The 15,446-nt window shown below is 37.7% G+C and overlaps 1 protein-coding gene across 1 annotated transcript in view; it reads right to left on the bottom strand.

Moving 5' to 3' along the window:
- The window catches only part of LOC124555299 (zinc finger C4H2 domain-containing protein), a 160,621-nt gene that overhangs the window by 65,497 nt on the left and 79,678 nt on the right, over window positions 1-15,446 (bottom strand). The window contains exon 4 of the mRNA XM_047129170.1: window positions 13,495-13,695. Coding sequence (XP_046985126.1) covers window positions 13,495-13,695 — 201 coding nt within the window. The remainder of the gene's footprint in view (window positions 1-13,494; window positions 13,696-15,446) is intronic.

Raw genomic sequence — 15,446 nt, forward strand, 5'->3', positions numbered from 1 at the left:
TCCTACACACCTTGCGTCCCTGACTCTGCCACTGTGTTGCTTTCGTTCCCAGTTAGTCCTATTTCGGTTATAAAATCCCACAGTAACAAAACATTTTACTAAAAAAAGGAACTGACTTCCTACAGTTCAGTATCTCATCTTACGTTTTATGTGATGACATAATAGGAGGAGATAAATAAAACATCATACTCAACCCAATACAAAAGTAAGTAAATGGCACAAAAAAAAAAAAATATATATATATATAAATCTTACTGCCCCAAACACACCAACACTTACCCTGACAAAGCAAATAAAGAAAATGTCCAACACTCAAAAAGAAAAATTGGTCAACACTCACCACATTTTGTGACTGTAATGCAGGCAGTGGGCTCATCATTCCGGAATGCATTCACCCATGAGACACAGGTCCCGTCCTCCAGGTTAGAGAGAGAGAGAGAGAGAGAGAGAGAGAGAGAGAGAGAGAGAGACGACTTACAACTCACAGCCACATTTGATGTTTCTGCACGATGAAATAACCAGTGCCTACTATATTGCACATGCTGTTATCCCTCTGCTACTTCCTATTTCTTCAACAGGAAGAGTGCGTGCTTTTTCAGCAGGACAATGCACATCCACATAGGGCTGCTAAAATGTGACCTGGTCTTCATGACATAAAACAACTGGCCTGGCCAGCACAACCACCAGATCTATCACCAGATCTGTCACCAACTGAATATGCATGGGACATCATGAAATAGGAACTTACTCATTCTCCAGAGCCTACAAGAACCATTGTCGAACTGCAACACACAGCCCGAGGTGCATGGGACAATCTTTAACAGGCTGCCATTCTGCACTTCTATGATCTTTCCAGTGCTGCCACAGGAAAATACACTGTATATTCCTATGATCATTTGGACACTATTCATTATGAGCTGTGTTTCATCGGACACGAATTTGTGATCATACACTCCTAGAAAGATGAACTCCCTGTCACAAGACTTGCTTGAGGATGTTCAATTTTATTTTTTTCCAGCAGTGTATATCCCACAGAGCTGCTTTTTGTGCTACTTACATACATTTTTGCAAATCTTGAAGAGGTCATCAACCATGATTTTAGTTTTAACAACAGCATTTTACCAGATCAGGTCCTATTAGAGGTCCTGTGCCTAATCTTCTTCCCGCACATAACCTAATCAGAAAAACTACACGGGATTGTCCAGTTATGAGGGGTAGGATGTCAAACTGGCCAACTGGGAGCAGGAGAGGCACCACAGATCACTTAATTTCCTCTGCCAGTACTTTCCCAAATAAATTAATAAAACTTTTTCAGCATGAGCAGGAAAGATTCAGGTTTCACACTCATAATAGTGAAAGTTAAAAAACCCAACAGAAATTTTTTATGTGCGTCAAATATCTATTTTTTTTCACTAACTATTGGATGCACCTGTTTATGTAGGGACACTTTTCCTCATAAGGAAGATATATTCTTTGAAGATTTTTGCATAGCATACTTGCAGTTGTTTGAAACCCAAGAATTTATTTAACTGACGGAAAAATGAATTAGCACTTACATTTTAAGCTTCATGTTTAGGAAAAACTCAAAAATTTGTAGTTGATTTTTTCAATTCCTACCAAATTTTTAACAGATTTCAGAAATTCTAGAATTTTGCATTAAGGAGTTAGTGTTTTCTAATCATACCAAAGGTTCAAAGTAATAGCACTTTTACTTTGTGTGTTATATGTACCTACATACACAAATTTGTGTTCTGCAGAAAATGCCCATTATTGCTTGTTTCTATTTGGCATTCTTTTAGAACTGTACAGCACCATAAGTATGTTCTTTTTCACTTTCTATATCAGTTTACTTCTTTTTCACATTCCTATTATGCACTCTTCTTGATTCTGTCACCTCCAAAAATTATTTATCTGATGTCACTACATGCTCTGTCTATCATATAAAATGCTTTCATACAGTCCACTCTGGGCTTAGTTCCTATTTTCTCTAAAATATTTCCTGCTTTGCACACCGTCATTAAAATGTGAAACTGCATCATAAACACCAACAGCAAATGTATTTCTTCACACAGAAGTGGTTTTTGACAATCTTTCCCATACACATGGGTTAAAACACTCATTTGGGTTTTGGATACTGTCAAGAAGACATTTCTTCAATAAGTTTTCATTTGGAAAGTCTCTGAATATAGGTTTGATGGATTCCATTACAGCAATTGGTAGAAAATTCCTGTGATGATCTTCACCACCAACAATTGACCTTTGGTAACCACACCATGATTCACTTCTCTTTGGTCACTAGTTATGGATAGGGTTGTTGTCTCTGGATATTTTGTGGAAGTATAAGGCCCAAACTTCTTGCTTTGTGTTTTTCAAGTCTCTTGTATTCCTTCTTACTGCCAAGTCATAATGTGTCTGCAGTTCTGCATCAGTCAGCTGCCCTCTCCCTTTAATTCCCTTTCCATCAAATAATTTTTATCCCAACAAATCTTGCCTTAGCTTTTTAATTATAATGCCAAGTCTTCTATGTACATGCCCCACACACTAACTTCTGCAAAACAGCGCCAGTTCCACATGGAGCACATTTTTGAACATGAAGGAAAGCTTTACAGCTACCACTGCCAAGATACTTCACGTATCGCAGGTTGTGGGAGCAACTGATCTGGTAAACAAGCTGACAACTCCCTGCACTTCCATACCTCCACTTCAGTCTATATAGTTCACATTACATTCAAGACTTAGGATCCCTTTCAGACACCTATAACAAAATTTGCTCAAAACTTCAACATCTAGTACTTTGCCAATGTAGACAAATGTTGCTTAACAACTCCGTTCAATGAACTGTGCTCTTTCTTTTTACAAGATACCATCAAAAAGTGCTCATTATGTCCCTGTCACCATTATTTTCAGCAACGGATTCCTCAGCAGCACTTTTCATTGATGATTCTTTAACTTTTTTTACCCCACTAAGCAGTAAGCCATACAAAAGTATCCAGACATTTGGCTGAAATAGACTTCCAAGTTCGTGGCTCCCTCCATCAGTAAAGCTGGAATTCAATATGGTGTTGGCCCACCCTTAGCCTTGATGACAACTTCCACTCTCACAGGCATATGTTCTATCAGATGCTGGAAGGTTTCTTGGGGAATGGCAGCCCGTTCTTCACACACTGCTGCGCTGAGGAGAGGTATCGATGTCGGTTGGTGAGGCCTGGCATCTCAAAGGTGTTCTATAGGATTCAGGTCAGGACTCTGTGCAGGCCAGTCCATTACAGGGATGTTACTGTCATGTAACCACTCCGCCACAGGTCGTGAATTATGAACAGGTGCTCCATTGTGTTGAAAGATGCAATTGCCATTCACGAATTGCTCTTCAACAGTGGGAAACAAGAAGATGCTTAAAACATCAATATCGGCCTGTGCTGTGATAGTGCCACGTGAAACATGATCACACCATAACGCCACCTCGGAATTTTACTGTTGGCTCTACACACGCTGGCAGATGACGTTCGTAGGGCATTCGCCATACCCACACCCTGCCATTGGATTGCCACATTGTTTAACGTGATTTGTCACTCCACACAACATTTTTCCACTGTTCCATTGTCCAATGTTTATGCTCATTACACCAAGCAAGGCGTCATTTAGCATTTACCAGAGTAATGTGTGGCTTATGAGCAACTGCTCTGCCATGAAATCAAAGTTTTCTCACCTCCCGCCTAAATGTCATAATACTTGCAGTGGATCTTGACGCAGTTTGGAATTCCTGTGTGATGGTCTGGATAGATGTCTGCCTATTACACGTTATGACTATCTTCAACTGCCGGCGGTCTCTGTCAGTCAACAGAGGAGATCGGCCTGTACACTTTTTACTGTATGTGTCCCTTCACATTTCCGTTTCACTATCACTTCGGAAACAGTGGACCTAGGAATGTTTAGAAGTGTGGAAATCTTGCATACAGACATATGACAAATGACACCCAATCCCCTGACCACGTTCGAGGTCCGTGAGTTCTGCGGAGTGCCCCATTCTGTTCTCTCACGGTGTCTAACAACTACTGAGGTTGCTGATATGGAGTACCTGGCAGTAGGTGGCAGTACAATGCACCTAATATGAAAAATATATGTTTTTGGGGGTGTCTGGATACTTTTGATCACATAGTGTATCTCTAATTTTGCTGGAGGAGATGAAAGTTTTATCACAGCACAAAATGTTCTTGCTGCCTTCTGTCCCAAACTAATACAGCACAAGCCATATGGAACCCTCACATTCACATCATATCCTTTGTTTATGATTGTAGATGTTGTGCAAGATGCACCAAGGTTGCATTTCCTGCAGAGTCCTGATAAGTTTGTAGCAAGGCCTTTCCTGGCACTGTCATCTTCCACCACAGAAACACACTGCACAACAAGCAATGCTTGCACATAACATTGTCCAATATTAACTGTGACAGTAAATTAATGTCAACAATAATATTGCACAAACCCTCACATCCACTGTCTCCAAGTTGATTAGTGCAAAAACAAGTTTACTTCTTGAAGCACTCAGTAGTGGTTCGTTTACCTGCACAGAGGTTACAGTCTTCTGCTTGAGGTGTATCTGCTTTAAGGTGTATCTGTTGCCTGGTAACTTCATTAATGGTTGAAGCAACGAATCCTAGGCATCGTGTGAAATAATAGGCCACAAACAAGCACGAAACAATGCAGCCACGTGAAAATTGATTAGAAATTCCTAAAATCACACTGCAAGACTTTCAAAGCAGAGGAGTCTGTGTGTGTGTGTGTGTGTGTGTGTGTGTGTGTGTGTGTGTGTGTGTATATATATATATATATATATATATATATATATATATATATATATATATATATATATATATATATATATATATATATATATCAATGCACATTGATAGCAGCAGAGAAGTATCAATATCAATAGTCCTTTGACAATCCCTGGCAAAAATATACACGTTTGAATTCCACAGAGCGAAATAATTATTTAGTGCTACACTGGATACTACTGACAATGAGGAAGTATATATGATGGTTTTCTATAAATCAGTGTCACTATGAGTGTGAGCTATCATATCATTTTAAGATGTCTGCCTCACTCCTTGTTCCAATGTTGTATTTTTACCTAGAGGTAAGAGATTCCCTAACACACTGGTCCCTCGACATGGAAACTTCCCTTTTCCTTGCCCAATTAGTATATGTTCCTCCTGGTAAAAACTGACTCTGCTCTGGAATCCCAAGCAATGTGTTTACATTTATTTGTGGCTTATACCTCCAAACTGGAAGAGATGGCACAAGAAATGGCAAGAGCTAAATTTAAGCTGTCCATCATTTTAGGCATGAGCAAATTATAGATTAGCTGAACAGTATTTGTCACAAAAAGAGACAATCTTAATAATTGTGGGACAAAAACAGTATAATCATTTTTACAATCAGTACAAAGAACATACCCACTAAATATACAAAAAAAATGTTCAATTTCTAGTATTACAGATCTGAAAAGGCACTTGACCTTCTGATGAGCTGCTAATAATAGGACAATGTCAAGGAATATCTGAATGGTTGTATAAGCAATATAATCTCTTGCTATCTAGGTGGTTTAGTTGACAGACTGGACTGATAATGTGTTGTGACATGAGCTTGGTTGGGTCCCACTTTAAGGGATGTGTGTGTTACTGAATTAATGAGTTTCATCTTTAGAAAATATGAAATTTTAGATCAGCAAAGGTATCACAATTATTAATAAAATATATTAGGTTCTCTAAAGGGCAAGGCAACTGGTTACTACATCACTTAATTTCTTGTCAGAAGGTCTGATGACCTCAATGAGCAACTGCAGCCTGCTTGAGAGTGTGTCATTGGGACTGACAACAAACTGGCCATGTTACACTATCTTCTCCCAGGCAAATAGGAGTGCTATTCAAAAAGCCACCTCAGTTGCTAGGCACGGGATAGGCTAGTTTTATTGCTGCGTTTGTTTTATCTGTCCCCACACGAAGCCTCAAGTGGGAAGAGGTCACTAATCACCACCCACTTCTTTCTGATCTGTAAACCACCTTTTATTCATTGTTAATACACACATTTCAGGAATGCCTCTTGCTAGAAATCAATTAATGAGTAGTATGAATCCAAACAGTTATTTTGTGAAGCATTGAAAATACACAGGAATATACCCAAGCACATCAATAGTCATAGTGAGAAGATTAATATATTTAGGGTCGAAACAGGCAGCTTGTGCCAGGCATGCGAGTACCAGACAGTGTGAAAAATATGAATTTATTAGACTACATTATGCTCAGGAATTCCAGACTGTCTCTAACTTCTCAAGCCACCAAACTTCTTTCCTCTACAATAGCAAAACATAGTTATGGATACTCCCCTACCAGAAACTGCAGCTACGAAGTTCAAATCAATCACTAATACAACAATAAACATGACATACCAGCTTTCTATCTGTCCAGCAATTTGCACAAACAAAAAACACTTGATCTGATAGTTTTTAGAAGAAGTTATCTGCTTTTGTAAGTTCCAATGGTTTAATGTAAAGGGCATGGACTAAAGTGTTTGAATCCCATGTTTCATTTGTATTCTAAAAATTTATGTGGAGTCAAACTGCAATCAAATTATTTTACTTTCTGTTACTAGAAATAGTACCATAAAGCCCATTAATAACAAGGATACTTTTAAGGATTTCCCTCTTTTAACAATTTTTTTTATGGTCCCAGTGAAATTGCTGTAAGAAGAATGTTACAGATATTCAATTTTAAGGAACCTAATTTCAGAAAGTCCACTTTTAACAAATAAATATTGAAACAGTTTGTTAACTAAAATACAGATATCACAAAATTCCTAACATTTTGGAATGAGTTGTGTGAAATTATTGTTAGGAAAAAAGTCTATAATTGAATCAATTCTTGCTGCCAATAGATATGTCATAGCTTTTGGTCAATAATTTTGAACAACTGCAGATGTCTACATGTAGGTCACACGATCTGATTTCACATAAAATATTGCCATCAATTCCTAGTTTTGTGCTGTTTACAGAGTGAAGAATTTTAAACTGTGGAATTTTTATGTAGGAGCAGTAACTGACGACTATTCAGAATGTCTGGAACAATCAGAATATTAAAGTCTTAGATGTGTCAAACAAATGTGATTTGACAGAATCTTCTCTACACAGTATATATTGAAAAACAAGCAGGTATTCTTGAAGGCTTGAACTCATGGCCTTCTGCATTAAAAAAGGAGAACATTTGTACTTGATCACTTACAGGGGACTACATAACTTCAAGATAACTGTGCAGTAATCCATTCAAGTCAAAACTGTGTGGTTATCTGAACTACAGGTGTGTATACACTCAGCTTTTGCCCTCAGTTCTCTCAATTCTGGCATTACATTCAATGTTTGTGATGATATCACGTACACGGGGAACAGAAAAAGGAGAACTGAAGTTTGTTGTCTGGTTTCAGCTTTGTTGCTTCTTTCATTCTTTCCAAAAAGCAGTTTGAAAAATTGTTTATTACCTTCACTACATCGCAAGTTGTGTCAGTTGTTACATTAAAATTAGAATATGAAACACATTCTACATTCAATGTTTATGAAGTTTTGAGAAGCCATCAATCAAATCCAAACGTACCTTTTCATCCCATGGAGGTAATGACAGAAACGAGATGAGGTTCTGGTAACAGGTAATGGTAAGACTGTGCGAACTTTAATTACTTGAAGGGAGGGTGAAGTTTATGATCACTTATGGACTAGTATCTTGCACAGATGGATGACCTGTCTGAAATATGCATAGATCAGGTAACTGTACAGTTAATCGCTCAGACATGATGTTACATGTAATAAGATGCACAATTAAACTCGAGGTGTGTTGGCCCCTTAAGGACATAGAAACCATCCTCTTATCAATAGAGTCAAACGACTCCCATAATCTCTTGCCAAAATTCAACTGGATAAAGTGACTTTGAAGCACTGAACTTCAGAAGATGGATATTTTACCACAACTTATAGTGGATATGAGCCCAGAAACATTTTCCATGTTCAGGTAGACTGGAGGGTTTTTCCTACAACTTATTTAAATCAAAAATATAGTCCTATTCTATTCAAGGGAAAATGTCACAAGGGCGAAAAAAAGGAATGAAAGAATGATGGGCCTGCTGTGTGTTAACAGTAATGGCAGTGAAAAGTTGCCGCCACTATTATAATTTCCTGCTGAAGTGTAAGCTACCCGCAACTTCCTGACTTTTTAAATAATTCACCCTGGGAAAACTGAATAGAGAATGGTTTTACTGTAGTGATAAATTTGATTCCTCAGAAGGAAGTAATGAGAACAAATAATTTACAAGGTATGTCCATGTTTTTGCTGCCTGGAATGTGACAACTGACTATGTTGAACCCTGCTGACTGTGGATTAGTTTCCATTACTGAAGAAGAAGTTGTCAGTGCGTTATGCTGGCAGGAAAGCCAAACTATGCTTCTAAACCATTGTTTTGTTTCAAGAAAAAGGACAACACTTGAAAACTTTTCCTTTCCCTGTTATATTATTTCTAGAGGGTGTATACTCAAACTTGGGGGGGGGTTAGCACTCAGAATTTCAAATGTGAGGAGGAAGATAGTGTCAAGAAGTTCCCGATAAGTTAATGGTGGGGGAGGTGTGGAGGGGGAGGGGGGGCAACATACCACAACAATGACTCTTCTTTCCTCTCAGCTGAGCTATATACCAGCCACAGGCAGTAGTTTAATTGCACTTTTAAACACTGATAATTTATATAAAATAATATCCATGTGATGAATGCACTCTGAGATATTAAGTATTTTAAAATTTGTTATTTATAAAACTCAATAAAATTCCATTTCAATGCTAGGTTAAAAACAATTTCCCAAGCCTATATGAAATTCCTGAAATCCCCTGAGATGTCCCTGATTTTTTCAGGTAAATTTTAATTTACTAAAAATTTTCAGATTTTCCACAAGAGTCACCACCCTGGTATACCATTAGCTGAATTAAACAACTTTTGAATATAAACAGTTTCTCAGATATATGGGCCGGCACAATTCTAGTGGCCAGTGGGAAGCAGCAACGTGCTGAAGGTGACATGGAAATGTGAATTGAGAGCGGGTGACATGATGGACGAAGGGGAAAACTGTTGGGTGGAGGATGCGGGGTCAGTGGGTTACCCGAGATTAAGGCCAGGATGATTATGGGAGAGAAGGATGTGTTGTAAGGGTAATTCCCATCTGCATAGGTTAGAGAAGCTGGTGGTGGAGAGAAGTATCCAAAAGACTTGGATTGTGAAGCAGCCATTGAAATTGCACATGTCATGCTCGGCTGCATATTGTTCCACCATGTGGTCAACTTTGTTCTTTACAATAATTTCGTGAGGCCATTCATCCAGGTGGACAGCTGTTTGGTAGTCATACCAACATAAAAGGCTGTGCAGTGTTTGGAGCAGAACTGGGATGACATGGCTGCTTTCACAAGAGGCCCAGCCTCTGATGGGGTAGGATAAGCCTGTGACTGGACTGGAGTACGAGGTAGTGGAGTACGAGGTGCTGGGTGTGTGGATTGGGTAGGTAGCATTGTGGCAAGTCGTTGGGAGTGGAGTGGTAGTGGTAGAGGGATGGATTAGGACATTGTGTAGATTGTGCGGGCAATGGAGCACCACTTTAGGAGGGGTGAGAAGAATACTAGCTAGAATGCTTCCCATTTATGAGGGACATTCTACCCATTTGTGGAGGGATCTTGGTAACACACTATAGCTAAACTCCTATTTAAGAAAAAATATTTATTGCCCAGAGAGTCAATAAAAAGGGGTTATACCAAAGGTACATCCAAGCATATTTTCACAGTCCAAATTCTTAGCTGCCTGCCTGCCTTCGAATACACTTTGTCCAGGCCTCTTGAGGAATTCCCTCCAAGGAGAAGGCAATAGTCATGTGCTGACCATTATTTTCACATAAAGTACTTAGATATTATAGCATAACTTTCCAGCAAAGATGCACCTTACAAACCACGCGACTGCCACACAATGCCTGTTTGGTGGTAACAAATTTACCAGTGACTTCAATAATTCATGAACAGGTTTTACAAAGAATTTAAGGAACTGAAGGTAATATAAGAGGTATTTATGTCTGTCTATTCAGAACTGTCTGTTCTTGAAGTTGCCTATAGTAGACGAATAAGAGAGAACAGGTTGCTAAGACCTTCGAAAATTTTGGTATAGTTACAATTAGCGACATGACAACACCTCATGCAAGATATTCCATGATTAGGGACCTGAAAATTTGCATTTTATGATGAATGTGAATAAAGTTGCAAATTCTGCCTCAAAATGCAAAAACTCTGACTTACCTAATACATGCTATTTCATAGAAAATGTTATCCAGGTGAACTTTATCAAACTGACTTTGAAATAGCTTTATTTTCTGCATACAAGTAGCAAAAATGGAACAAGTTTTTGGTTACTAGTATTGCACATACTGTGGTGAAACCCAACTTGGGAAGATAATGTGCATAATTACATGTAAGGTGGAAGCATGGGGAACACATTGCTTTTTAGTTTTTCACATGGAACATGTTGATATTACACCATGGAGCGAACTTGACGTATTAGGTGTCACATTACCCTGCAAAATTCTGAAAATGTGTGTTTTCTCTAGTCATCATAAAGCAAGTTTTATGTCATAAGGGGAAATGAATTGCATGCTTATTAAGAAACTTTATCTACAAACAATTTTGAAGTTAAGAACAGCACCTTTTTTTCGGTTTCTAGGTTTTGTAAACTTTGTTAGTATCCTCAAATATGTATATTCAATATTCAGTTCATTTGTTGAGAGAGAGAGAGAGAGAGAGAGAGAGAGAGAGAGAGAGAGAGAGAGAGAGAGAGCGAGAGAGAGCGAGAGAGAGCGAGAGAGAACAGGGCATAATGAACACGACAATTTCCATTTTAAATTTACGTAATATTTCCTCTGCTGGGTGGACTCTTCATCTGAACCAGCAATATCCACAATTTATTGCTACTGGATTATATTTTTGCTGTTAAGTTTCCAATTGCCAACAGCGTCACGACTCTACCAGTGATGCACATGAAGATGCTGAGCTAATACTACATACTTAACACTAACACTCAGAAACTGAACAGCAATTTTAAGAAAGTACATGTAACCTAAATGGAAACAGTAATGAAACATTGTCTGCAAACTTATTACTATGAAATACAGAAATTAAACTTAACAGCATATCAAACAAAAGGATTACCTACTTACCAATTTCTGGAATTTAATTTACGAAACTTAATGCACTTGCGACATCAGAGAACATTATTATATACAGAAAGATGTTGAGCACATGGTAGATGGAAAAGGGAAGTTACTCCAAAGCCCTGATCAGGACAGAGAGAATGGTGATGGAAGGTTTCCGAGGACCAACTGAAGATGTTCGGATATCTTACATTTTTCTTACTGTCTGATAAATTCTCCTGATGCCTGGTCATATTTTACATTTATTTATGCATGCTGTCGAATTAGGTAGGCCTACTGTCATCTGCAACAATTTACTTGTAGGTCACTGTAACAGCACCAAAGAACTATTTAACTGAATAGTTTTCCACCAATACTAACACTGAAACCCTAAGACACCAGCTTGTCCAACTGTTGTAGGTTCTGTTGCAAACGCACAATTTTAAAAAGTGCCTATACTGAGGTTTGGAATGAGGAATTATCACAAAACAGGCAAGTGGTTGTTTACTGACGCGTGTTCACACAAAAAAAAATTAAGTAGTACAAGTATTACATCCAGTAAATTGTAGCGATTAACCAAAATATTATTCCCATGTCGTTGGTGTCAATATAAAATTCTGGAAACTTTATGTTCTTGTAAAGTGGTTAAAGCTGCAAAGGAAGTTTAAAAATACAAAATCTTATATGGATAAGCAAAATAAAATTACTAGTGCCAACAGTGCTGTAGACAACTAAAAAGTACCAACTTGTGATGAGGTTCTCTTTTAATGTGACTGTGCAAGATGAGTATTACAACATTTAATTATCCAGAATGGCCACTTCCCTATAGAAATTTGGAAATGCAGCTAAGTCTTGAGTGCAACATATTGACTTTGGAGAAATCTTCAAAAGAGGATACATTGCAAAATTTAGAAGAATGCTTCTTATAACTGCAATACAAGCTTTGTAGCATTGTTATGTCCTTAGATTTCCTCACTCAAATTACGTTTTTCTCTTTTTGGAGATATAAAAACACTAATATTTCTCAATTTGTTAATTGAGGAAACCAAAATGTGTGTGAATCACCAAGATAAGAAACTGTATGCTTTATGACCTAATAACAGGGCTTTTAGTGCTGGACCCATAAGAGTGTTCACAAAGCACTTTAAATGATTTCTGATCATACATACTTCACTAAACATCGCAACTGCAGAAGGCTGCCTATCACAACAACATCAAGTTGAAACATGATCCTCTAGCTAATCCCCTAATTTGCAATATACAATATTTCCATATGGAACACTGATGTACTTGGCAGACATCAGTATGTACGTGCTACAGAAATTACACTATCCCATTAATGCTGACACAAGAATTTTGCGTACATTTTAAGAGCCTGCTATATACTACTGTCTATGATTTGTTTTCAGTACAAAGCTTTTTGTATGGACTTAATGGAGCTGTCATTCTATGACTAACTGAGCATATCATGAGAATGACAACTGCCTCTCATACAGTCCAACCAAAATTATTTTTATGGGTATGTTTTAGATGATACTCTATCAACATTAAAAATGTAAATATTTAATTTAATTGGAGGGTGAGAAGAAGTGAGTTAACTAGGTTTCTTCAGCTATGCAGTTCTGTAACCAATTAGTCGTGTACCATGCTTACTACCCAACAAGTGATACATTAACATCAGGTACATTTATTATCAAGTCAATGAAAAACATTTACACAAAAAAATATGGCTCACCCTGCTTATAACATTTTTGACGTAAATGTATGAAAAAGAATTTTTATGTTCCCGCACTGTTGTTATACAAGTGGCACATTCTGCACTGAATTTTCTTCCCTAATTTGACAAGTACTTTGGAGGAAACACTTGCAACAATGATTAATCTAACATACCTTTCTCTAGCAAGCAAACGCTGTTTAACTGACAGCATTACTGTGTGTGTGTGGGGAGGGGGAGGGGGGGGGGGGACCTTGAAATAACCGGGTGATGCTGGATCAAGAACAAAGCATAGTGCATGGTACAAGTGACTAGGGAATACATACTGTTAACATAACTATGTGGATGGAATAGGTAGGTTGTGGCCACCAATTTCTCAGCATAACAACACACTCCCTTAGAAGTTTACAAATAATTTCATCATAACTTAAACACTAATCATTACATATGCAATAAATAAACACACAACATTTTCGATTTTTTTACAGAAACTTTAGCATAAAAAACGGAGCAAACAGCCAAATGAATTTACCTAAAAGTTGGTGCTGGACCTGGAGCAGGTGGCATGGGGCGTTGCTCTGGTTTATTACTACTCTGTACCAGCTGCATAGGTGGCTGTGATGGTGCAAGAAAAGCAGAAGCAGCACTCTGGTGAGCCAGTGCTAAACCAGACAAAGTAGGCTCTTCCCTCATTTCTGGTCGCCAGTCAGTTTTGAAATGTTTCTCAAAATAACTGTAATGTAAGCACAAAATGAGTGTCAGAGAGAATTCATGCAGTATCTTTAAACTAGCACAATATTCACCAGAACAATGACCAATTTTTTACACATTACATAAAATAATTTGTAGGTTAAAAAAACATACTTCCAGGAGCACTAATTTTGATGTAGTATGACAATCGCTCTTAGGTTACAAGAAACTGCTGTGCTCAGCTAGGGTTCAATCACAAACAACACATTTGATATCACAGCTTTTTATATGATCTAGTGAAGTTCACTTGCAACTTGTTAGCAGCCAGCCTGTGGTCCTTGCCCAGAACGGCTACTTTAATCAAAATTCCACAATATTCATTTGGTGATACGCAAAATATGTAACTACTAGGCATATGGTATTTTGTATGCTTGTCACATCATGAGGGAAAAACTAAACTGACAAAAAGCCCAAATTATGCTGAAATTGAAACAAAGTTCTAATGCTTTACACCTGCTTAGATTCTTCACTACTTTAAGGAATGTAGTGACTTCTAGTCTAAAAGATTTATCTTCCTGTGAATCACCATTATTATACGCTTACAGAATAAACCAAATTCATACACCATAATTTCCTTCACACACATTTGAGGTTTTGTCCAACCTCATATGTCTTGAAAGTAGTCTTAACTTATTTCAAAAGTTCTTTCATTGTACAGAACATAAATGCATCACAACGTAGCCTCAGTTGCTACTGATCTGTATCTACCACACACTCATCAATTATGCAACAAAGTTAGTGGTACCTGAGCCACAGGAGAGGCCTTACCATGTGCTAGAGTAGCAGCCTTTACACAGTTTCCAATTTCTCAGTAATAATTGTCATTCATACAAACAGAGCCAACTAATACCACTATTGGGGCCAATACTGAAGTTCTTTAATCATTTTGAATAGTTCTTCAATCATTTTGAATTAGCATGCCTACTGGAAGACACTCAGGGCTCTTATTAAGGATCTGTGCGCATTTGAAAATGTCAGGAAGAAATCTCAATCACCTTCCTACTCTTACATAAGAAATTATTTTCCCAAATGACATTACTGGCCATAAAAACTTCACATAATTGACCAATATGCAATGGTAAAGTTATCTACACTAATAGGTGTACAATTAAGTGCAGTAACTATTACTATTAATGCTATTATTTTCTGTGATATTTTGGATTCGAAGATTTTTTACAAGCAAACTTTTCAATGTATTATCAACCACAAATCTGAGTATAATATCTCGATAAAAATTTTGTTCCACTTGAATATTGCTTCAAAGTAAAAGAATAGGTGTGCCAAATTTCATTGCAATCCTTCCAGTAGTTTCAGATTTGTGTGTTCCTGAAAGCAGAAAACCTTAAGTTGCAGAAAAATCATTTTAAAGTTTGGACGAAATGTAAAAAAAAATCTATCATACCTTAGCTAAAACTGCCCATATCCATATTCCATTTCTTCATCATCATCCTCTACAGCTCTTTTAGCTTCTCTGCTCCTTTGCCCAGCAATTGCTTGTATGTTGTGGACTGAAGTCTCCGCCTTCGCGATTCTTCGCTTATCGATGATCTGCAGTTCTGCTCAGTGAAGACTCCGGGTGTAAAGCCCAACTTGCTGAGGATGTGAAGTCTTGCCACATTCCCATCATTAAACACTGCTGCAGCTTCCAAAGCAGAAATCTTCACCACCAAATTGGAAACAAACACAGTCTTTGGACATCTTTTCCAAATAAGAGCATTGAAACTTTCATTTGGG

The sequence above is a fragment of the Schistocerca americana genome, chromosome X (genome assembly GCF_021461395.2).
Source record: "Schistocerca americana isolate TAMUIC-IGC-003095 chromosome X, iqSchAmer2.1, whole genome shotgun sequence".
NCBI lineage: Eukaryota > Metazoa > Arthropoda > Insecta > Orthoptera > Acrididae > Schistocerca > Schistocerca americana.